Raw genomic sequence first — 23326 nt, 5'->3', positions numbered from 1 at the left:
TAATTGATGCAACAGCGCTACAGCATATTAAGGAAAATAAGGACATAAGGTGTAATTAAAAAAATATGGTATATAATTTTTGCACATAAAGAAAGTGATTTAATTTTGTTTAATTTTAATTTATAAGACTATTAAAAAAACGAGACGAGCTAAATAACTAAAAGTAAGCCCTGGTCGATTAATTTATTTGCGCTATCGATAAAAATCCGTTGAGAAAAATCGGACAAAAATCGGGCTGTGTTCCAGCTCTAGCAAGAACACACGTGTTTACGTTTTTAGCAAATTGAACGCAATTTCCTTACTTCTTTGACTCTTTCGGGTATTACTTAATATCCGACAACCAAAATGGGCAGAAACAATCGCTCCAGAAAACGCCGTGATGAAATGAATAAGATAAAGAAGGCGCGGTACGAAGCCAAGGAGTTAATTCGACTAAAGAAAACTCTGGGACTCCTAGATGCCGATGGAAATGAGATCATGAAGGATATAAGCGATGTGGTCGAAATTAAGACCTCTAAGGAGCTCAAAAGGGTGAGTTATATGATAGCCCCACCTACAAATATACCTATTTAACTTAAATGTGTATGTATGGTACAAAAAACCGGCTTAGTTTATCGCGATACTACCTTCTTTCTTGTTACGTATTTTAAATCCTTATTAAAGAAGAAATTTTAATCCTAAAACAGGAAGCCAAATCCAAGGAAGAGCAGGAACTGATCTACGAGCACCAGGAGAGTCTGGAGAAGGGCGAGAAAGTCAAGGTGACCAACGAGAATACGGGCGTGGAGCACATATTCAACAGCAAGACCCTCAAGGATCAGTACGGCAACTATCCTGCGTGGTTCAAGAAGAAGAAGACCGCCAAGCGTCTAAGGAAGAAGCAGCACTCGCAGAAGAAGAACTTCAAACAGGCCTGGACCACGGTTAATGTTCCCCTTTAAATCCGGGGCTGGGTTACCCATCTGGTATCTTATCGTAGTTTATAAGTCCTCGCTTAGTTTAGGAGATTTTGTAGGCTTTTTCTACAAAGATGTTATAGCTAAGAGTATATATTGCATATTAAAGCCCAAACAAGTTCTGAAAAACCCAGATATAGTCTCATTATAGTATCATTACCTTTTTAAAGCTACGAGTTATTATTGCATATTAAAGCCTTAAAATCTACACACAGTTGCGGTGTCATGTGAACAACAAGTATCCAACGCTTAAACTATACACAAAGTGAAGTTACATTATGCTCATTAGCTCTACTGCACTTGGAAAATCACAAAATGGGGATATTCAACTAAAATCATGGTCAAATCTCTACTGAACGGAACAATAGCTGCGCACGCTGCAAATCACTCCGTTGGTGGCTGCCTCCAAACGCCGTGTATTCGCCGACCAGATGTGCGTGGTGGCCAGAGCCGTGGATGCGGATCGGGCACTTCCTTCTGCGGGTCATTCTGGCTTCTCTTTGAGCTCCAGTCTCTCCGTCGACTCGCTATCCGGTTCCACTTGCTCCTCCTCGATGTTGCCATGCATAACATTGGGATTGGCCTTCAACACAGAGCCACCGGTGAAGCCGAGGATGCCACATCCCACCGCCGCCAATCCTCCAGCCTTCATGCCCGCCACCAGTCCAATGGGTCCACCCACACAGGTGCCCAGAAGAGCTCCGACTACGGGGTACATGGCCTTCTTGTAGGTGAGCGCCCGGCGCAGATTCAACTCGCCCTGCTGAACATTCTCCAGAGCTTCCTCCGCATTGTCAGCTATCTTTTCCACCGCCACTGATTGCTCTGCAGTCAGTTGACGCATTCCCTGGAACATCCCGTGCAGATCGTAGATCTCCTGTTGCAGGTTCTCCATCTGATCTAGACAGGCTTGTCTCTGCGCCAATTGGTGTTCCTCCAGCTGGAAATTGAGTTGTAGCTGGGGCATGTGGCGGTGAGCGGGTAGACTGTTCATATCCACCTCCTGTGGCTGATTGTCCAGATCGTCATCGTACTGGGAACTCAAAGTGGAGGTGGGTGATTTGAGTTGGAGCTCTAAAATTATAACAGTTATGGAAATCCGAAATAATTTAGATGGCATTTCAAAATTACCCGCAAATTCCTTCATGCCAGCGAAGGCAATATCCTTGCCAGGTTTCATAAGGTCGTCGAAGCGTTCTAGATCCTCCTCCCGCACCTTTTCTCGCAGTGCATCCATTTCCAGGAGTAGATTCTTGATCTGCTTAATGACCCTCAGAGCATTGAGTTCCTCCTTTTTGATCTTTTGCCAGTCGCCGAGTGCCAGGCTTTTTTCGATATTGCTGCGATGGTTTTTCAGGAGGCTGAGATGGTGGGGCACCTATGAGTGTTAAGGAATTAGTTCCGCTCTTCAGAAGATATAGTAAATAACCTACTGCCACATCCTGAAACCTTTGGATAGAGACCTCCGCCTGTTTGAGTGGCAGCTTCTCATCGCGCGTCATCGTGATCTGAATACTTTGAACTCGCAGCGCCTTGAGTTTTAATCACTTTTAATTGTGGTAAAAGTGAAATCTGGGGGATCAGTTTCTGTAACACCCCCCGCCCCTTTTTCACGTTGGACCTTGCTTAACAGATTTCCCTGGTTTTTCTGCGCAGTTTTTGCTTTGTTTTGCCAGTGACGTCACCGCTTGCTTTTCGGGATGTTTCCAGTGAGTAGTGCTTTGTTGTTGTGAATGAAACTACGGTGGCATGGTTCCAATCATGCTGGTCTTGTCCCCTGTATTTATACTGATAATAATTCTATTGTGCAGTCCAATTATTTGTTTGTTATTGGTGATAGCGATGGCACTCAGTTCGATACTACCGTGTATTGCGCAGCCTTGCCCACACTACATTCTTACAGTTATCGATTGTCTCCGCTATTCGCGAGGTGGGAAACCCCGCTAAAAGGGCCGCTTACAGCCGAGGTAAAAAAAAATAGTAATTGGCCCACAATTATTGCATTTAAAGATTTATTCGTGCAGTGATTTCTCATATACATTAAAATTATATACAGATACATGCAGAAACTAATCGCTGCACCACCCACATGGGGAGTGGTGCAGAGTGCGGTGGTGCGCTTACGACTAAAACTTCAGATCTCGATACATTTATGACACGTTCGCTTAAGTACTAATAGCCCGATCCGAGGGCTGATTCTACAGACTACAGAGGCACTCGACTCGCATTCGGGAATGGCTTACAAGCAGGAGCAGCTACACATGAACGGAGTGGTCAATTAAGTTAACTAACATTTAATAATAGCGTGGGGAAATGCAGTTCTGTTTAGGGGCAATTGGCATTGGGGCCATTCCGGCACTTTAGCAGCAGGTTCAGCATACCCTCCAGCTTGTTCGTCCGGGACTCCGTCTTGTAGAGATTCGTCTGCAGTCGACTGACATCCTGAGCCTGCTTTTCCTGAGGGTATACGAAGTAATCGTTCAAGTATATATATTAAAATAGAAGTTGAACTCTAATCCTTACCAGCGTGCTTAGCCGGCTCTTGAGTGTGTCCACCACACTGTAGGTGGCCTGTAGCGACTTTTGCAGCTCGTTCGTGTGCACTCGCTCATTGGCCAAGGACTTTTCGATCTTCTGGAGCCGCGTGGCTACCTCCGCATCCGTATCGTCGATATCGTTCTCCAGATCCCGAGCCTCGAAGGCATCGTCCGCATTCGTGGACACCTTCTTGCAGCTCTGCTGATCCGACTGGAGAACGAATCCCTGACGACAGCGGCAGAAGTAGGATCCATGAGTATTGATGCACTGTTGATCGCAGGGCTTCTCCGTCTGGCACTCGTCCACATCCTGCTCGCAGAAACGTCCTGTGAAACCAGGTGGACAGCTGCAGGTGCTAGGAGCCGTACAATTGCCACCGTTTTGGCAGCGCGCGGAGCAAATAGCTGTAAAAGATAAAAATATTTCACATTTATAGAAATCTATGTATATTGTTTAGGACTCACGTTTCATGCACGAATCCGACCTTGGGTTTTCCCGGCTCCATCCCGTGCAGCAGTCGTAGGTCATCTGCTGGGCGGTCTTATGATCGATGACGTCCCTGTAGGCCTGCTCGTGGACCACCTGCACCCTGGTGCACTTCTGGCCACTGAAGGTGGGCGGCTGGCAGGGCGTGGCCACGTGCTTCCAGGTGGGTCGACTGTAGACCTCCGTCCGCTTCACGGGCATCGTGACCGTTCGCTGTTGCATGCAAATGTGCCGCCTGCAAGGAAAACAAACCAGAGCGAGGTGTGAATCGAATGGGATTGGAATGGATTCGAGCGGTGTGGCTGACCCAAATCAGCGGCTCATCATCTGCAAAAGTGAAACTGACTTTTCCAGACGACTTCGCCCAATTACAGTCATAACGACACGGAGCAGCCAACAGGTTGTTTTTGGGAGTGGGATCTGGGCAATTGTCACATGTGTCTGGAAGTGCCAGCGGATTGGATTGGATTGGATTCGATTGGACTGGGTACGATATTAGCGTGTTCGCGTATCTGCGATGACAAACACGACACGCTCCCAGCCGATGACTTGCAGCCATGTCAGCCATGTCATTTGCTTGCCCGCCACTCGGATACGGAGGAGCAGCCAGATGGCCGCATGGCAGCCTGGCAACCAAGTGCTCCAGTTCACGCAACCGACAGTTCAGTGGCTGTCAAACCAAATTTGAAAGCTTGTCAAACTGTTGACAGCAATATCACATGGATATTCAATATTAGTCGTAATCCAAATCGGGTTTCTTGTGCAACATATCCAATTATTCCAATGTTTTCTAGCGATAAATGTATGTAGTTTTAAAATATCTATGGTATTTATACTTCTAACTCAAAAAATGTTACCAATTTAATGTATTAAAGGATAAAAATCAGTAATTTTTTAAAAATGTTTATATTAGCTAATATTTCTATTGAGCATAACATTTTTGGCATTTAAGAAACATCCTGAACATGAATGTTTGGAAACTGACGCTGCAGCCGTTGTTTTATTACACATTTAAGCCCATAAGAGCATCCGAAGTTTTTACTATGCACGTACAATCCCAATTTCACACTTTATAATAAATCGTTGTATATGACCCTGTGCCTCTCAAACCCAGCCAAAATCCAATAACCGAAGTGCCAATGCTCCTAAGACCTTTGGCCCCAAGCAGTCAAACATAAAAAGCGCTGATAATAAGCGGTTTTTGATTTTGGTTGCCCCAAAAAGAGGCAAACTGGCCCAAAAGCGAGGTGCATCCCATAAATTGGCAGGCTGTGGGGCTGCGAATAAACGCTGCTGTTTGATGCAGCAGTTACTGTGCTGCAGTTGCTGCTGCTGATGTTGCTGCTGCTGCTGCTGTTGCTGCTGCAGCAACTGATGCTGGTTCGCTGATGGTGTCGTAATTGGCAATGCGGGCCAAAAACAATTGCGAACGCGTGACGTGGCCACTGACTGACGACTGACTGCTGCGATCGCTGGCCTTTTTGCTGTCCATTTGGCTGGCCAAAATTTCGCGATTTAAAAGCGGAAAGTGGCACACAGTTGGTCACAATGGTCCTGCGACCGGGACATTTACCAATTTCTTTATTGCCGCGCATGCATATTTATGCCCTGTTCTTTTGCAATCTTTTTTTTTTTGGTTTTTTCCCTGTATGTTGTTTGCTGTAACTGGCTTCTCTTGTACCATAATTCTCACGTTATTTATGCGCCAGCATTCTGAGCGTTAAGGGCGCCAAACAAAGCCAAAACCAAAGATACTGGCCTCCATTTCCAGCGAAAACAATAACAAGAACGGCTAAATAAAATGCGGAAGTCTTCTCCCGAAAAGCAGAAACTGTGCCAGCAGCAAAGTGCAACATGGAATGCTCATTCCCATTTCCATCTCCAATCCACTGGCTGCATAAATCTCCGATCGGATTTGGTGCACCGAAAAAATCAGTTATACGTTCGGATTTCAACTAACTGATTAAATATTAATTATCAAATGATTCCAATCCATAAAAATGTACTTTAACTCCTTTTTAATAGCGGCTTACTCAATTATCCTTAATCATATTTAAGTAGAAACTAACAATTTTCTTTGCGTGCAATTGCAGGCAATGCACCCCGACCACAGGCCGATCTGCCCCGCCCCCTTCGCCCATCGGCGCATTGTATATATCCCGCTGCGCCAGACAGCGCCAGACAAAAGTGTAATCGCATGCATGTGTATTGGTGAATGGATGGCTTCATTGCTTTGTTTAGAAACGTTTAGGCTAAAATTAAATTTGAATTTTAATTGCCGATGGCCCGAACACCTGTGGCTACACCTTTAAGTTCTCCTTTGGCTTCAGCAGAAGTTAGAGCTCAGTTAAGTCCAAGGGCTGCCCTGCCAACGGACCCATAAAATTATAAAAACATCAATCAAAATTGCCTCGATTTTATTCGGAGACAGACGCAGAGCAGCAGCCACCAGAAATAAAATGCAAGCGGGCCAATTAATCAAAAAATGAAAACTGTTAAATTTTACAAGAAACGCAACGAGACAAATATATTGGCCACTCCAGGGCCAAAAGGGAGACCCCAAAAGATGCACTTAAAGAAAGGCAGTTAAAAATGTGAAAAAGGGTTGGAGAGGGGAGCTGAGATTCGAAAAACACGGGCCCATTGATTTACGATTTATTTTCATTGGCCGCCACGCAGAAATTAATGAGCCATCGATGGCTGCAGGCCAAAAAGGTGACCCCGAGCGGGTGTGTGGGCTTAATGGAGTGTGTAGATGGGTCCAGGGCTAATAAATGGATAGAGCTCGGAATTCATGAAAATCTCGGATCCCTGCCCTCAAGAAGATGAGTCATTTCCCTTGCTTCAATAAAATTAAACGGAAAAGGATTGTATCGATTATATGATTTTTTTAAGAAACAGAAGTGAATGATAAATAAATTGAGTTCAGCTGCTGCTGTTTGTGAACTTTAATCCCTGTCTGAGGCCCCTGTAAATTGATAAATATTAACAAGGCATCAAAATATTATTCCCTTCACTAAAGTTTTGCTTTTTAATTAAGTTTCAACACTTAATATGCATATACGTTGACACTACGCATTGTGTTCGAAATAAGCCAGACCTTGGGAATCTTTTTAAAATTTTTTTGATGAGAATTAATTAATAATTTATTAAAAGTGTGCAGCTAAAACTTCCTTTGTGCACAGCTGAAAATTTGTTTGTGTCTGAACAAATTAGGCAGATAAAATGGGTTTTAGCCAAAATCCCAGTTAGATGACCCGCCATTATAAACCGTAAAGAGCCTTTCAATGGAGTTAAGCCCGATTTAAATCATTTTTATTGAGCTCTTTAGAGATTGGGTCATTTCGGAAACCCGTTTGCATTTTGTCAATGTTTACAACGTCTTTGCAAAGTGAATGCATTTAAAAAACAGTTAAGCGAATAGTAAAAACCTAAGCCACAAAAACTTGGCGACACTTAACGGCTGTAAACATTCAAGATATGCCGGAGAAAAGTGCAAGTCGAACTCCGCGTATCTGGTTTCCAGATGAAAATGTGAAATAAATTTATAAAAACATAAAAATATTGTTGTCAGGGTCGTAAAATGAATTTTTATGGCCGCGTCCGCGTTGGAGGAGTGAAAATGCTTTTGGGCCAGGCCAAGACCGCAGCCAAATGCTACCAAATGCTGTGGCCCCAAACTTGGCTAAAAGGCCCAGCTCCAGTGCAGATAACTTTGGCTAACTGTTTGGGCCATTTGTGGTCCGGCAAACTGGGCAGCTAATCCGATTTGCTACATGAAATTAGAATTTAAATTGGCCCGGCCAGCAATTCCAAAACAGAGCGATCGCAGTTGCACTGCATCCTTAGGTAAGTTGGATGCACTCACCCACTACGACGTTCTGCATTTGGCTAAACAGGAAAAAAAAACTTGTCCAACTTATTCATGCTAACAAAGAGAACAAGTTGAAATACATAAGTAATAAGGAGATTGAGTAGCAACATGGACATTATGACATGATTTTGCAATGTAACATTTGCAGCTGTGCATTAAGAGGGTATATTTTTTCAGTGTAGGTGTTGCAACACGACCAAGACGACAACAGCGACAAGAGGAACAGCACCGAACAGAACAGAACAGAAGAGCTGAAAACAGGAGGAACAACCACGACAACGACAGCCGTGGAGAAGGAAGCCTCTGGAGGAGGCGACCAGGAACAGCAGCCAGGGGGAGTAGGAACATTTTTAGACGTGCTTCCTGGTCCAGCTGCCGCAGTTTCATTTGGATTCTTACTTAGCGTAAAATGCAACGCCCATGTGACCACGGCTCCCGATGCCAGGAAGATGCCACAAAGTCGACTATGCCACAAAGACGACGCACTGCCTCGTCGTTTCTAATAATATTTCAGTCATGTCCGCGCCGCGTCTGGCAAGTGCAACTAAAATCGGAGGCAGCTCCACCGCTTTCGGTTTTGTTCCTTCTCTTTTAGCGGAGAAAATTATTACAGCACTCAGCGACGACTCAAGTGGAAATCCAATATGCGACTGGACAAATACTCAGGCCAAATGGGTGGGGATTCCCAGCCAGAAAAAGCCATCCAGACGAGACAATTCCCCTGGGAAGATGCTACTTCCTCGTCGAAAAAGGCAAACACTGCTCGAATTTCTTCACTGCTTTGAAGTACTTGTCAGCAACAAATCAGATTGGACTTTTCCAGATCGGGATAATATATGGCCATCATTTGTTAGCCCCCATGTGTTGGAACAAATGCCTTTCTGAAACACGATTTCAAATAATTGAAATAGTGTTCCTAACTTCAAGTCAAAGTGAATATGCATCACGTTTGCTACTCTACACAAATTCGTGGCTGAAATCGCCAGTCACGGCTAACCGCAGCCAGCCAGTTCTAATTTGGCTGTAAATTTGTCTTGCTCTCTTGGCCAGATTATGCAATAAAAGACGCAGCAAGAATTTGTTGCGAAAAGTGAAAAGAAAATTGCCGCAAGTGTTGCAGTTGCACTGCAGATGAAAATGGCAATTGGAAATTCCTCGACCACGAAGATGGAGCACTATTTTGTGGTAATCTGAGCTGATTATATACATAGGGATTGCTGCAGGAGAGGTCCCCCAGGAACTGGGGGTTCAGTGGCCGCCCGTCCCCTCAATTTTTCCGTACAACATAATCGCGCGATAAGCGATCTGGAGGCCTGTCAATGGGTTCCTCCCCATTTTCTTACCATTTTTGTTTCTTGTGTAGCTGCAATCCCCCACTAATTCGGGCCCTTTTCTTCGTTCGGCTGCCCTGTGTGGTGCAGCCTCCGCTGGCCAAGTGTGAATGTGATTGAGTGTGTGTGTCGGTGTGTTGTAAATCATGATTAATGCCCCAAACTTGTTTAAACAACAGCCGTGTCGAGCCGTGGCCGAAAATCCGATTAGTGGCAACGTGAGCTGCAGCCTCTGCCCTTCTCCAAAACTCACAAACTCCGAACGAGAAAGAAAAAAAGAAAAAAGCCCAAGAAGATCCGAAGAAAACGCCAGAGAAATGCAAGAGGCGTGCACGATTTCCATTTTATTTTTTTTTTCCTACGTTGTTTGGCTGTACGTACGTATGCCCAGCTCTTCACCGGCTTTTGGTCTATCCGATGAACTGCTAACAAAAGCGCAACCGAACGGCAAACGCACACAAATTTTCATCAAATTAACATGGCCCATTCTCGGCGCTACCTTTGTTATATTGTTACTCCTAATGCTAATGCTGAAATTGAGATCCGAATCGCGCAACGACGAGTGAAAAGGCCGTAACACATTTGGAAACACATCGCGTTTGGGCAACCAGAAAAGAGAAGCTGCTGCCGAAATGGCCCCGATGAAGATATTTTCCAGCGAATAGACATCTCGGCCCACGCCCAAAAGTCGAGCAAGTGCAGCGCCAGCAAGCGATCCTATCCCACTCCTATGCCACTCCAGTTCCGAACCCAATCCCAGTCCCAATCCCAATTCCTGGTTGTATGTTGCACGGCTTGGTATCCAATTGCAACATAATTAAGTAAGCCAAATGGCGTGCCTCGTTCGCTTTCCTGGCCAGGTTAGCAAGCTTATCTGCTACACTCAGCGAAAAAGAGCGGTGTAGATCTCTTTTGGAGTAGAATTGAGCTGACAATGAAATAAATTATTCGCCCAAGATGAGCATATAAAATATATAAAGCTACTGTGAATCGATGAGCATATATTAATCACAATAAAGTAATGGGACTTTTCTTTGAGTGTAGAGCATGTATGGCTGGAATTTTGTGCGTCATGTTTGGCCAGACTTTTGGATCTGAGCTCGTGTGTGGCGCTTGGAGTTTTGTTGTCTTTTGTATTTCGTATTTTGTACTGGCTGCAAGACAAAAGCCCATTGCAAAGACATCGCCATCCGAATCGCCATGACCCCCCCAACCCATCCCGGACCACTCCCCGAACGGGTTTCCATGTAATCTGTCTGGGGTTTGGGGAACTGCTTTTCGGTCTCCAACTCGGGCTCAGTCCAATCCCCCCCAGCATTGCATTAACCCAATTTTCAACTTGAGATGCGAAGCTGCGTGATTTGCAAATTACCGCTGAGCCGATGCAGTTCCATTGTGGCCAAGCTGGGCTGTCCAACTGTCCCATTCGAGTTTCGAACGACTTACTCATGTTTATATGAAAAACTCACTAATTGCATGGCGTGGACAGCGCTGCAGACAATAGGCGTAAATTCAGACCATGAAAAGTGATTTGCATATTCATTTAATAAATTTCATTTATTCTTTATGGTAAGGCCCGAGGTGTAAGATAGATACTTATATAACTGGGAAACTTTGCATTGTAAATTCCATTATTATTGCACTATTGTTTCTTGAATGTTTCATTACATATTTCAAATCACTTCAGAATTGTTTTACATGTTTCCCAATTCTCATTAAAAACCATATTATTCTTTTCTGTTCAGACTGATTCATGAATTATTTTGTGGTTCATTTGAATAGTTTTCCATAACGAGGGCTAAATAACTCAACTGGTAAAGGTAAAGTGATACTCCAACAAACAACCAACATGTCACACTTGAGGGAAAGTGTAACAAATATTTTTGTCAGACCTTTGACCCAAATATATATTTTGAAAATTCCAGAGAGACAAACCCCTCGAAGGTGCCCAGCCTGATCCATTTAAAGTGACACTGACCATGACTAATGCCGCCATTGGGGTCACCAATTCGTGCGAGCAGTCATAAACCTCCCAATAACAAGGTTTCCATTGGGGCTCGTAAAGATTGCAACGGCTTGAATGAGAAATCCATCTTCATTAAAGCGAATATTGAGATGGCAAATCAGCGATTTGCATTTGTCAAGCAATTTGTTCAATTGATGTCGTATCAAGTCGTGTTCTCCGCTGATTTTTGATGAGCACGTGTTGCAAGTTGCAAGTTGCTAGTTTCAAGCTGCCCCGAGTGGGTGTAAGCCCAAGTTTCCCCCCACGAATCCCAAGAAAAACTCATTAAGCGAGCTTCTGCCTGGGCCAAGGTTTCCTGGCCCGATGGCATGACTTGGACTTCAGATAAGCCCGGCTAGGCTTATGCCACTCCAGCTCCAGAGTCTTTGAGCCATGCAGTCTTCAAGACCGCACTTTTTTCTGCCTTTTTAGCTGGGCACGCGTAGGCGTAGCCATTGAGCACAATGCTTCACGGTGCAAAATGTTAACGAATTTTCACAGGCCCAGCCGCGTTCTAAGTGCAGCTTTTCCAAGCGCAGCATATCAAATCATTCGTCACTCGCCCCCAGTTTCCCCCTTTCTGTCCATAATTACCGCAGACCTGGAGTTTGCAGCTCGGGGTTTGAGGCTTGGGGTTGGGGTTTCCAAGCCAAAGTCGATTGTTGACAAGCAATTTGCAGGCGGCGGACTTGAGCCCTGACTTCGCATCCAGCTGCGAATGGGCTGCAGTCTGAGCCATGCACTGATAGAAAACAGCAAAAACCTATATAATAAATACCTAAGATACGTAATTCAACTTAATTCTAATTGTTTTCAGTGCAGTCTGCGGCTGTGTCTGGGGTCACAGCGCTGCTTGGAGTGCACATAGCTCGGCGCTGGCTCTTGTCTCATTTGATTGTGCTTTTGCCAATTGTTGCATTTGGCTTTTATTGCTGCGCCTGATTGAAGTCAAGGCCCTGCTTTGTTTTCGATTTTTATGCTAGACCATTGGAGATATCGGTAAGATATGGATGCATGTACTTGCAGCACTCGCACTCGCGCTGCAAGTGGCATTTAAGCGGGACACGCCCACTGGTGTACGAGTGCCCTCCCTGAATCAACACCTTCTTGCATGGAGAGTACAAGATCTATAATTAATTTATTGGCTCGCAGTTCAGATCACTCGCCATCGATGGCGCAACTGCGAAGGCAAATCAAAAGTCAATCAATACGATCAGCTACCCCGCCGTCAAAAACAGACATCAATCAAGTGTCAGACACATGCAACTGCAACTGCCACGGCAGCAACAACAAATTGGCCAAAACATGAACACTGCCTACATCAATTGAATTTATCACACAGAAGCCAAAACACTGGACCAAACAGACAACAAATATCGAATGGTTCAAATGTTTTGGCTTTTGCATATGCAGTTGCAACTTGCAACACGATGTGGATAATTAAAAACTTAATTTCCTGAGCCTCGAGGTGGCACTGTGCACAGAAAGAAAAAATCTGTACTTTTGTGTTTTGATCATTGAGAAGTTGGCATATCAAAATCTACATTCGAGTGGCTCAACAGAGCCATTAAACATTTTTTGCAGTGCTCTCATAGCCAAAGGAGCGGAAAACGACTTAAGTTCACTTTTATACGCAAATCACCGCGTGTGACGCTGATTAACACGGAGTCCGTAGCCGCAATTGAATCGTTGCACTGGCCATTACCCATTAACCAGGTTCGATCGGCGCATGGAGGGGATTTATGTGCTGATGGCGGCGTGTGAATATCTGCAGGCGAAGCCAATCCGTACGAAAAGTCATTTCCATATGCTCTGTTGCAACTTGCCACTTGCAGTCGCCGCTGCAGTTGCAGTTAAAGTATCTTGGCGTTGCACGTGCAGTGCTTAAATAAATAGAGAAACAAATGGGCAAGGCAGCAGCAGCGCCTACATATTGAGGCAATCACAGTGGAAATGATGCCAGAAAATAGAAGATTTGCACAATCGCTGCACTGCGAAAAACAACGATTAAGAATGGGGAAAGGGCACTTCCAGCTGATTTATGTAAACATATAAATTGCATAAGCAATAGTTTGTGAAAAATAGGTACCCCCATTCCGTTTATCTATTAAGAAACCCAAGCCAGCTGATAAGTGTCGAATTACATTTATAATTGCCTGCAGTCAGATTTATAATTTGCTGATTACCATCTAGTTTGACATTTTAATTTATATAGTGTGCTGCAAAGTATTTGCCCCAGCTTTTTTTTTTTTGCCACTGTGCTGTGACTGATGATGCTGGCTGTGTGTTTGCCTTGCGGCGTGATTTTGGCAGTTGCCGCATAAATCAAAAAGTGTCATAATTTGCAACTTCAGCACCGCGTTGCATGTGCAAAAACAAGCCACAAGCGCTCAGATTGCGCATACGCGGCGTTGTCCCGCGTGGCAGATGCAAGGGCGTCGGATTGCAGCTGGAATGCCAGTGCCCTTAAGTAGAGTCGCATTAATTCCAATTAGAAAACATCGGCGACTGGCAATTGAAAACTCGTTAAAGTTCATTACCTTAAAGACAACGACTGACTGCCTTTTTCGAGTCAATGCCACCACGATCTTGTCCAAATGGGTGGTGCACAGAAAAGGGGGAACTGGACAAGGGCGAAGACAAGCCATCCATATCTAACCGAAGATCTGCTTGTTACACTTAGGGAGCTGCAATTGCAATAGTTTCGAACACAAGTGCACGCTCATTGATTCGCTGCAATTGACACACGACAATTGAAGTGCTTGTTGAGGGAAATCTGAAAATATCACGACCACTTGGCCTTGGGGCTAATTTCCAGCCAGCAGTTGGCTGGCATTTGGTCCGGATTTGTCTTGCCTCGTCTTGGGGCTCGAATTAGCCACGAAGCCCAGCTGCTGACATTGAAAACGCGGCATGTCATAATATTTAAATAATTTATGTGCGCCGCGATAAGCCGCAGATCTTGGGCCAAAGGTAAGACCCGGCTTTTCGGTCATATTTATGGCTGCAACAGCCTTGAACCGCCGAACAGAGACTCTCTGATAAATGCAATCGGACACGCCCCGCCCAAAAGATCCGCATCCACCTTCGTAGTCATCTTCATCTATCCCAGAGGTGGGACCCAAATTCATTACTCTTTGCCGCGGCTCAATGAACCGAAGATGGCAAGGTTATCGATTGGACTAAGGCCTGGGGATTGGTGCCGTTCAATTGGGTAATTCAGATAAGATATTGTATCTCTTAGGAGGGGGTACGAATTCAGCAAGTTTAGTTATTTATCATTTGAGCTCACAGGCTAGAATAATAGTATTCTTGCAAGAAAACCATCGTGGTTTTAGTATAATAATCTTACCTTTCCATTTCCTTGGGATCTGTGGGATAGCCTCGACCAATGGTGTTCGTCTCGAAGGGATTGTCGGTGGTGATGGTGTTCACTGGAGGAGCACTTGTGGTGGTGGTGTAGCTATAGCCCCTTCTGGCCGGAACCAGTGGTGGAATAGTGCCGATGCTGCTGCGGGAACCAGGACTCGCGGATCTTCGATTCAGATTCGGTGGCGGAGCAGTGGTGACCGTCACCGATGGCACGAATGAGTAACCCCTTCCACGTTCCCGCACCCCGATGAACTCCACATCCTGGGTGTTATCCTCGCCCTTTCCGTATCGGGGTGACAACGGCATCGGCGGTGGCGGAGGACCGAAAGTGTTGGTCATGATATTGTAAGTATTGTAATCCCATTCGGTGGGGTTTCGCGATTGGTGTAGGCGTCGTGTCTGCACTTTATTGTAGGGATTATGAGGATGAACCCGTTGTAATCTCGTGACCTCCTGCATGGTGACCCCGGGCAGCAGCTCCACATCCGATTTGGCTTGATTCAGCGACTGCAGTCGGCGCTGCTGCCTTTGATGGGTGGGCAAATAGTTGCCCTGATGACGCGTTCGATGACTGTGACCATGTGCTCGATGAGTTCGATTCTGGTGAGGATGCGGACTGGTGCTATTGGAACCGGCATTCTGTACACCTGATACCGCTGTGCCCAGCAGCAGGATTGTGCAGCAGAGCAGCAGGAAAGAGCCCGAGTAAATCATTTCTGGCAGTTTGCTATCTTAATTCACTCGATGGCACTGTGAAATAAATATATAAAATAAGCGTGACTTTATTAAGTGCTGAAATTGTTTCTTCGTCGCTTAAATCAAAACCCCATCCTCCGTCCAATTACATTCACTTTAGTTTTCATTCAAATTCCTAGGCATTTTGCACGCCTGCCTCGCTTAATGTAAGCAACAAGACGGATCCACTGCTCCTCATTACCGATTCCTTTGTCCAACGGAGCGCCGACCTGTCCGTCAGTCTGTCCATCATTGGTAATTGAAAGGTAGCATAAATGTATTAACTAGGAACTGGACGAAGCCAAAGGATCAAGCCGACAAATACGTACACTTTACAGGTAGAACTTGCATTTACGAGCACGTTTATTCAACTCATTTATTCATAAATATATACCTCTTAAATTTGAAAAATTAAAAATAATTTTAACAATGAGTTTTGGTTTCTAAATCTTCAAGTAACCTTCATTATGGTTTTAAGGAAGTAATATACTTTTCTGAACCCAGTTCTTGATGGGGCAAACGGTTTTCATGGTCGAGTGGCCAACACTTCCAAGTACGGTTCGATTTTTTAGCCCAGAGACAAAGGCAATTTGTTCAACAGAGCCGACGATGATGAGACGGTGACTGTGATTATTTCTCCTCGTTTTTGTTTTTATTTATTTTTTTTTTTTGGTTGATAAATCACACGTTAAACAAAAAGAAAAGTAAACGCGTTAACAGTTAACCGGCAGGAGATGCCAAAACGTGAAGCAAAGTGGAGTGAACCGAAGCCGGAAGCAAAAAAGTGCATCAATTTTGGCTTTGTTCGGTGGGGCATTTTTCAAAATTTCACGCACTGCGCGATTGTGGAGCAGTGGCATCCCATTTGTCAGTGGAGTGCACCACAATGCCCCACAGCACCCACAATACCCGCACCACCCAAAAACCATAAAAAACCGATTGCTGCAATTGCTCAGTGAGCTTATTAATATTCATTGCTTCCACTTGAATTTATGATTCCCAACGCCCTGCTCATTAAAGTGGATCTAACATATGTCCGTTCTTGTTTTTAATTTTGAAAAACTGTACACAATAAAAAATTAATTAAGTTTCATTTCTGAAGGTCTGTCTTACATTCAGAACCAGAACAAATTTAAAATAAATACAATAGATATGAAAGGATATCTTTTTAATGAATATTCCTTTCTAAACTTAGTACTCATTTTCTTGCAGTGCATCCATCGAACAATTGAACTCCGCAGAACTTTTGATGGGTTCGAATGACAGTCGTCATTAACATTTGCTGCGCTAATTAAAAACCACCAGCCAAAGTTTGGGAATTGAGAAATGCTAAGGGAAATGTGGCAAGTCCGACCCTTCACTCAGATGCATTTTGGGAAGAAGGAAAAGAAGCAGGGGCAGTACCAATCAGGTGTGGTTTTAAGCTGCTTAGTAAGTGAAACCTGGAACCCCTTGGGCTCGACTGCCACTCAAATGACTGCCAAATGTCAGACCCAGCCCCCCAAAAACCAGTTGTCATAACTCTGCAACAGTTCCCAGAAATGCAAAAACGCCAAATAAAAATGGTAAAAAGGTTTTTCGGGCGCCGCCACAAAACTTAATCGAGACTGCAGACAAAGGGTAAAATGTATAAAAAAAATGTACAAAAAGTGGAGTGAAAAACAACTTGATTCCGTTGAAATCTAAGCCGCGTTGACAACTCGCCTTGACCTTGCTGGATTGCCAAAAACGGTCAGTCCGCAGATAAATCAAATCCAGCGGCATTCGGCTGAACCCGAAAAGGTGGAGATCGAGATGGATCCACAGATACAGCCGAGTATATAGATATTCAAAGAGCCAGCCCACAGACGATTGGCGGCTATATTTTTATATATTTCTAATTAATAGCTGGCATTGCCTCAGGAATCGTTTATAAATCAACTTTCGGGTCGCGGTTGCAGTTTAGCTGGAATTTATGCAAAGACTGCCACACATTTTTCTCATTTCTGTGCGCTGTGGGTCTTGAAATTAGTGTGTGTTAAATGTTATTGATTTGTTTTCCCAGCACATAAATCACCGGCTAAATGTTTCTAGAGGCGTGGACACTTTCTCTACGGAAAGTGTCAACTTTATTTTTGTCACCCTGACACGGACACGGATTCAGTGGGAGTATCTGTAGCCGAAACTATATATATCTACATCTGAATCTGTATCTGCAACTGGGAGCTGACCCACACATGAGCTATGGCCAATGAATCACCAGAGATGCTTGCTGCCAAGGAAACTTGGAAAGATGTGAGATACGGTGAGCTCTAGATATGAGGTAATCTAATCTAGAGCTACGTAATATGTGGATCAACATGCTTATCCAAAAGCTTAAACAAACAAATAAATAAATATGTGTATATATTAATAAAAAAAAATTAAAAATAATAATGATCTATTGAAGCCACTAGAAATAGTGTAGCTCAAAGATATGAATCTATATCCTAATATTTGAATTTATACTATACTAAATGGCTCTGGTATTTATTACAAACCATATATATAAATTACAAAATATCGTATTCCTATTAAAATCGCATTTGAAAATCCATCATATCGAGAATATCTGACTTTCTGACTTCACGAGCTCCCCAGAAACATTGCCTATGTCTCATCCATTTGACATGATTTGCTTGTGATGTGAAACAGTTGGGGAGGAAGACACGACTCTGAATTATAAATAAAAGTTTTTGCATTTCAAAATTAATCATGTACCCGGGGGCATGACTAAAACTGCACCAATTACTTAATTAGGGAGACCATTATGGAAATTTTTACGTTATTTTTGGAGTCTGTTTACCCGTGCTCAATGGCGTGTAAATTGATCATCTTTCGCTTTTCGGAATGTAATTCAAATTAACAAGTCTTCCGCCGGCCAGCCATTTAAATGTTAATTAAATGCCTCGGTCCGGCTCCTTCTCCGATTTTTTTTAAACATTTTTTTGTGCAATTCCAAACAGCTGCCGCCAGTTTAGCTTGCATTTTTATTTATGTTTTGTGTAATCGGGGCCGCTCCTCAAGTTCTTATAAAGAGATAAACTAAGAGCTTAACGCCGCCTGCCGCGGAGAATCCCCAACAGCCAGAAATTGTTTGGTAAATCTGTAGCTTTTCTTTTATGGCCGCTCGAATTTTCCAATTTGTTGCTGTTGCAAACGCTTTTCAACGCTGCTTTTATTAACATTATCTGGACAGCCGAGATGGGCCGCCAAATGCCTTAGATCTCGGGAAAACTGCACTGCACTGTACGATCGATCGCACCCGGAGAATTGTGTGAGAAAATGGGGGTGGGGAAAGGAAAAGCGTAGGAAAAGCCACCCACTGTCGATATAATTTTCACGCTGCTTTCTGGGTTCAATAACCCAGTGTGATGTGGGATTATCGAATATATCTTATCTGACATATTGCCAAATATTTGCGGCGGGGTTACACATTTCATTCATTCCTTCGCTTTGTTTATTGTTCTGGTGGCCGGGCTCGTCTTGATTTTTCCCACGAGACATCCAAGACAGCCAAGACAGCCGTGATGGGTAGAAAAATCACGGCCAACAAAATACTCGCATGTGTTTTAATAGTGTGTGCTGTTTTGTGTTTAATCTGTTGATATTGTGTCGCTGTCTTTATTATGCAAAATCATGACACATTTCCGCGGAGTTTGTATCTCGTTTACTTTCGACGCTACCTCCCCTCTATTTCATTGCGAATGTTTTTATTTTTGAACAAGATCAACAAACCGGGAACGGGATCGATCGCAATTTTTGTTTACACTTCACTTTGTTACTTTCAATTCAATTTAAGGAATGTTGTTGGCCTTTGTGGCTGCGTTTCTTCCCTAACAAAGTCGGAGATGAAAAGCGAAAACTATGCAACGTGTTCAACATCGACAGTTTGACATCTCAAAAGTCGCATGCCTCAACAACCCCCCTAAGCGCACTGAGAAAAATATTGCATTGTTAAATATTAGATTTTAGATTTAATGGATTTATAATTACAGTTACTTTTGAGTATAAGCTTCAATAAAAATTTATTTATATATGATATCCTGTGACTTTTTCCCGTTCCTAACGTTTCAATAGGCCAATCACTCATTTGTGATCGATAACTTTGAGATACAGGTATCTTTTTTCACTGCACGTATCGCCAGCAAGTTCAACTGTTTTCCACGCGAAAACTCATTTCAATAACAATGGCAGCGACCCAAAAAAGGCCAAAGGAAAAACTGCAACAGCAGAGCTCAATTTGCTGGCATGTCCAGTCTTTTGCTAATTGCTTTGCAGCTGCAAGGGGGCGGAGGCCACGCCCACACGCGCCCCGCAGACACATTGCTTATATTAACATATATATATATATATATATATATCCATATATAGCTATGGTTCATGTTGATCCGCCAGACAAAAGTCATAAACCCAGTTACCGTTAGCTGCGTAATTTATGGAAATGACTTTGTCTAATTAGCAAAGCCGAGGAAAAACAGGAAAACCCGTGGACATGCGCCACCAACAAACTGCCCCCACTTTCCAGTGGCGTTAACCATAATAACATTTGTACAGACACTACGCGATACGCAGGAAGGCACGATCGCTTTCCACGGATCGTGCCCAAACTTTGATTTCTGATTGCTCACCTGCCAAACGAAATGTGTGAGAATGCAGAATGCACGGTGGGGCAAGCAAAAAACGAAACTCATTTGGCCATATGTATGCATAATTGTTAGCCAAACTAGTCTAAACAATGGAAAGTATTGATACATCTATTTTTGATTTGTGTCGTTTTCCGCTTTGTCACATTATTTACACTAATTTTTGATGGCGATAACGTCATAAGATTTACATATTTATTTTGGGTGCTGACATGAAAATTATGTTGGTCTATAAAATGTTCATTTCGAAAGTGAAAAAAAATGATTATATAAAATATAATATTTTAAACTTATCTTGAAAAGAAAAAATAAATTACAAGATTTCCGCAAAATCTTTGTTCACGCAAAAGAGAAGCAATGAATTAATTCTTTATCAGATCATTGATGAAAGTAATAAAATTTATTAAGCCATTTTGCCACTTCGAAATAAATAAATTTGCATTGAAGAAAACACGGAAACAAATTACACTGTCTTAAACACTTTTTATCAATGTGCAAATTACCGTATACTTCACAAGAAAATTATCATAAATTGTACATTGAAAACTACTCAGAATTATTGACAAGAGTTTAATAAAGACATTGTCTTGCAGTTCTCACGATAATTAATTCCTAGACCATTTATGGCATTGTTTGGCAGCCAGAGCATTTAAATGGTAAGCCAACTTAGTTAGCCGCTCCACAAAAATGCAAATTACGTCCATAAGTGACATGCAACTCCTAGACAGGATTTTGAGCAAGATTAATGCCCTAGGAAATGTCGCACCGCGCTTGACACACATTCAAATCATAAGTAATTGCAATTAATTAATGATATTTGCATGTGACTTACACACGGCGAACAAATTCCAACTGACCCGCCAAGTTCAGAGAAAAACAGAGATAATCGCGCCCAGATTTAAAATTCCTCTTTATAGAGATGACCCGAAACACACGCGAATAAATCAAAGCACAATTATGCCAAATTTGCAATCACAAACAATAAATTCAATTGACATTAAGCAGATAGGCGGCATTCCGCCTTTTTTGTACAATAAAATATTTTAATGGCCTTTTTGAAACATACTATGTATATACATATATTTGTGAAATTTACAGCTCTTGTGATTTTCCGGATTCTGCGTTAGCCGCTTCCGTATGCCAGGCGCAAAAACCGAACGAACTGGCTGCGATCTTTGAGATACAAATTTCCAGATCGCGCGGCGGAGCTAACGAAATCCAAACCGATCGCTTAGAAGTCCCGAGACGAACTGAAAATGCACAGCCGAAACCGAAAGTCCAGTTAACGATCGGCGATCAACTGGCAGCGCTGTCGGAAAGTGGAGCTAATAGTATATATGTACATATATACACTCTGAACATCGGTAAAAATTTATTTATTTTCTTATTCTTAAACATTGATTTATTCATATATCAGTAGCACACTTAACTTTTTGTTTACTTCTTTGGGATCGGGATAACTTTAACTTCCGTAAGAATACGTCTTATATAGCACATAGAGTTTTCTAAAATCTATCCAAATTTATAAACTTACATTTATATTAGTTTTATAAATATTAATAAATAATTCTTTACTCGATATTTTAGCAAGATAAATCTGAAAATTGAAATCAGAAATTTCTATAATTTAAGATCTTATCTAATATCAGTCGAATTTGAATATGTTTCTCAGGTGTATTCTTATTAATCCGTATATATAACTTTTTTTATAGCTAGAAATAGCCAGCTGGTCTGCACTGTCAGACCAGTCGAAGCCCATGTTCGGTGCACATTGGCTGGTTCGCTCAAACGAAATTGGACGGATGGGGCACAAGTTGGCTTCCTTTGTTCGATGCAACTGGAACTGGGGAGCGGATGAATTCGCCAGGCGGAAGAACTCTGTGTGGAGGGGTTGAGGGGCGGAGTGGTGGGTGGTGGGCGCTGGGTGGCGCAGTGGGCAGGTATGCCCTCGGCTGGTCGTTGGCTGGTTTTTGAGTGCATTACAGCTGTTTTGTTTATAGGAGGATCATCTCTGCACAGTTCAAACTATTTGGAGTTTGCGGTTTCTGCTTTTTATGGTCCGCCGTTGTTGTTCTTGCGGCCACGGCTGCTTTTGTTGCTTCTTCTCCGGTCGGTGGCAAGTTGTTAAGTTAAATATTTACCCACCGCTGCCGGGCAGCCAGTTTAGGCCACGGCTCGCTGATCTTTCACATCGAGAATCCGAGTCCCAGAGCGAAGAACTGGTTTCCAGCCCTTCTGTCCATATCGGGTGCTGGATCTGTCGTTGTCATCATAAGAGTGCTACTGTCAACCACACTCGAAAAATGCCACTAAGTCAAAAATTCATGGGTTAAACATGATATAGGTTCTACATTTATTTTAATCCATGCCATAAGCAGTCTGTTATATTATATTGGTATTTTCCTTAAGCATAATCACTTTTGTATGTACATTTTGATTGTGCTAGTTAGTTTCGCCAAGTGCATTGCCACATACTATTAGCCACTGGCAACAGAATAGCTGCCCACTGTCTAAATGCTAAGCACATTGGACATGTCAAAAGGATTTGCGCCTGCGCAGTGGAACATCCAGCATTCAGCATTCGTCCGTGCGAATCCATCCCATAAACTGGTTGCACATTCCCTGGCCAGCAGAATGGTCATAAATCGAACAATGTGCCAGCCATTGACAGTTCGCTTAGCTGCACAAAGGTACGGTCTTCTCTTAATATTATGTGTGTTGCTTCGGTTTCCCCGCCGCCGACAATCACAATTTATTGGGCTATTAGCTGCCACTTGAGTGGGGACTATGGGTTTGGGGAACACCCACGCCGCGTTCCCAAATCGAATTCAAATAAAGCATAAAAGCATAAGAGCTGATAACAAAGCCAGGTACCCCGCTCAGACAATTAACTGATAACAATTCATTAGCATTTCGTGTGGGTTGCCCATCGTCATCTCCCATCGCCTTCATCATAATCACGATCTTTTTCATGAGCTGCAGCAGCTCTGCATTGGAGTTTAGGTAATTTGACAGCCATTTGATGAGCGCCAACATGTGGCCAAAGTGTATCTTCTTAACTGGTTTAGGTGGGAAGCAGAATGGATTCGATTTTGTTACAGACAATATAGTTAAATGAGAAGTATGAAAGACAAGCCATGCTTAAAAGGTTTACTAAAGTTGGGAACTTTATTATTAATTGAAAGATATGACACTGAAATCTGTAACAATTGTTAGGTAGTTAAATTTAGCATTTTATTTGCTTATTTATTCAGAGCAGAATTTAGTCATCTTGATGTTATCGGTGTGAGTGTCAGCACATTTGTTTGATTCTTGGCCGTAAGATCGTAACTTTTCGCATGCCCTGTCAGCCATTATCCATGACT

At 43.1% G+C, this 23326-nt stretch overlaps 3 protein-coding genes across 5 annotated transcripts; 1 reads left to right on the top strand and 2 right to left on the bottom strand.

The window, feature by feature from the left end:
• The first annotated feature begins 250 nt into the window (after positions 1-250).
• LOC6610779 (protein LLP homolog) lies at positions 251-1089 on the top strand. Its single transcript, XM_032719814.1, has 2 exons — positions 251-531; positions 687-1089. Exons 1-2 carry the CDS (start codon positions 346-348, stop codon positions 939-941), a joined length of 441 nt encoding a protein of 146 aa, XP_032575705.1. The 5' UTR covers positions 251-345; the 3' UTR covers positions 942-1089.
• A 23-nt stretch (positions 1090-1112) lies between these two features.
• Positions 1113-2808, bottom strand: LOC6610778 (syntaxin-17). The gene is made up of 3 exons (XM_032719813.1): positions 2390-2808; positions 2088-2334; positions 1113-2030 (listed from the first exon to the last, which is right to left on the bottom strand). The coding sequence occupies exons 1-3, from the start codon at positions 2456-2458 to the stop codon at positions 1441-1443; spliced, it is 906 nt and encodes a 301-aa protein (XP_032575704.1). The 5' UTR covers positions 2459-2808; the 3' UTR covers positions 1113-1440.
• A 146-nt stretch (positions 2809-2954) lies between these two features.
• On the bottom strand, positions 2955-21216 carry LOC6610777. Of its 3 annotated transcripts, none has more exons than XM_032719808.1 (5): positions 21028-21216; positions 14543-15312; positions 3959-4215; positions 3480-3898; positions 2955-3413 (listed from the first exon to the last, which is right to left on the bottom strand). In XM_032719808.1, the coding sequence occupies exons 2-5, from the start codon at positions 15274-15276 to the stop codon at positions 3282-3284; spliced, it is 1542 nt and encodes a 513-aa protein (XP_032575699.1). In that variant the 5' UTR covers positions 15277-15312; positions 21028-21216; the 3' UTR covers positions 2955-3281. The 3 variants fall into 3 exon arrangements, with proteins under 3 accessions (XP_032575699.1, XP_002035343.1, XP_032575700.1); XM_002035307.2 differs by having other exon boundaries at positions 21058-21216; XM_032719809.1 differs by lacking the exon at positions 21028-21216 and adding an exon at positions 20794-20992.
• Positions 21217-23326: the final 2110 nt, after the last annotated feature.

The sequence above is a fragment of the Drosophila sechellia genome, chromosome 3L, assembly GCF_004382195.2.
Source record: "Drosophila sechellia strain sech25 chromosome 3L, ASM438219v1, whole genome shotgun sequence".
Taxonomy (NCBI): domain Eukaryota; kingdom Metazoa; phylum Arthropoda; class Insecta; order Diptera; family Drosophilidae; genus Drosophila; species Drosophila sechellia.
The sequence above is the reverse complement of the archived record's forward strand: the minus strand, read 5'-3'. Positions and strand labels throughout refer to the sequence as shown.

Coding starts and splice junctions, on each gene's coding strand:
- LOC6610779 (XM_032719814.1), top strand. CDS start 346: ATGGGCAGAAACAATCGCTCCAGAAAACGCCGTGATGAAATGAATAAG. Junction 532..686: donor CCTCTAAGGAGCTCAAAAGG/GTGAGTTATATG, acceptor ATCCTAAAACAG/GAAGCCAAATCCAAGGAAGA.
- LOC6610777 (XM_032719808.1), bottom strand. CDS start 15,276: ATGATTTACTCGGGCTCTTTCCTGCTGCTCTGCTGCACAATCCTGCTG. Junction 4,216..14,542: donor GATCCCAAGGAAATGGAAAG/GTAAGATTATTA, acceptor TTTTCCTTGCAG/GCGGCACATTTGCATGCAAC. Junction 3,414..3,479: donor AGAGCCGGCTAAGCACGCTG/GTAAGGATTAGA, acceptor GTATACCCTCAG/GAAAAGCAGGCTCAGGATGT.
- LOC6610778 (XM_032719813.1), bottom strand. CDS start 2,458: ATGACGCGCGATGAGAAGCTGCCACTCAAACAGGCGGAGGTCTCTATC. Junction 2,335..2,389: donor AAAGGTTTCAGGATGTGGCA/GTAGGTTATTTA, acceptor TAACACTCATAG/GTGCCCCACCATCTCAGCCT. Junction 2,031..2,087: donor TGGCATGAAGGAATTTGCGG/GTAATTTTGAAA, acceptor TTATAATTTTAG/AGCTCCAACTCAAATCACCC.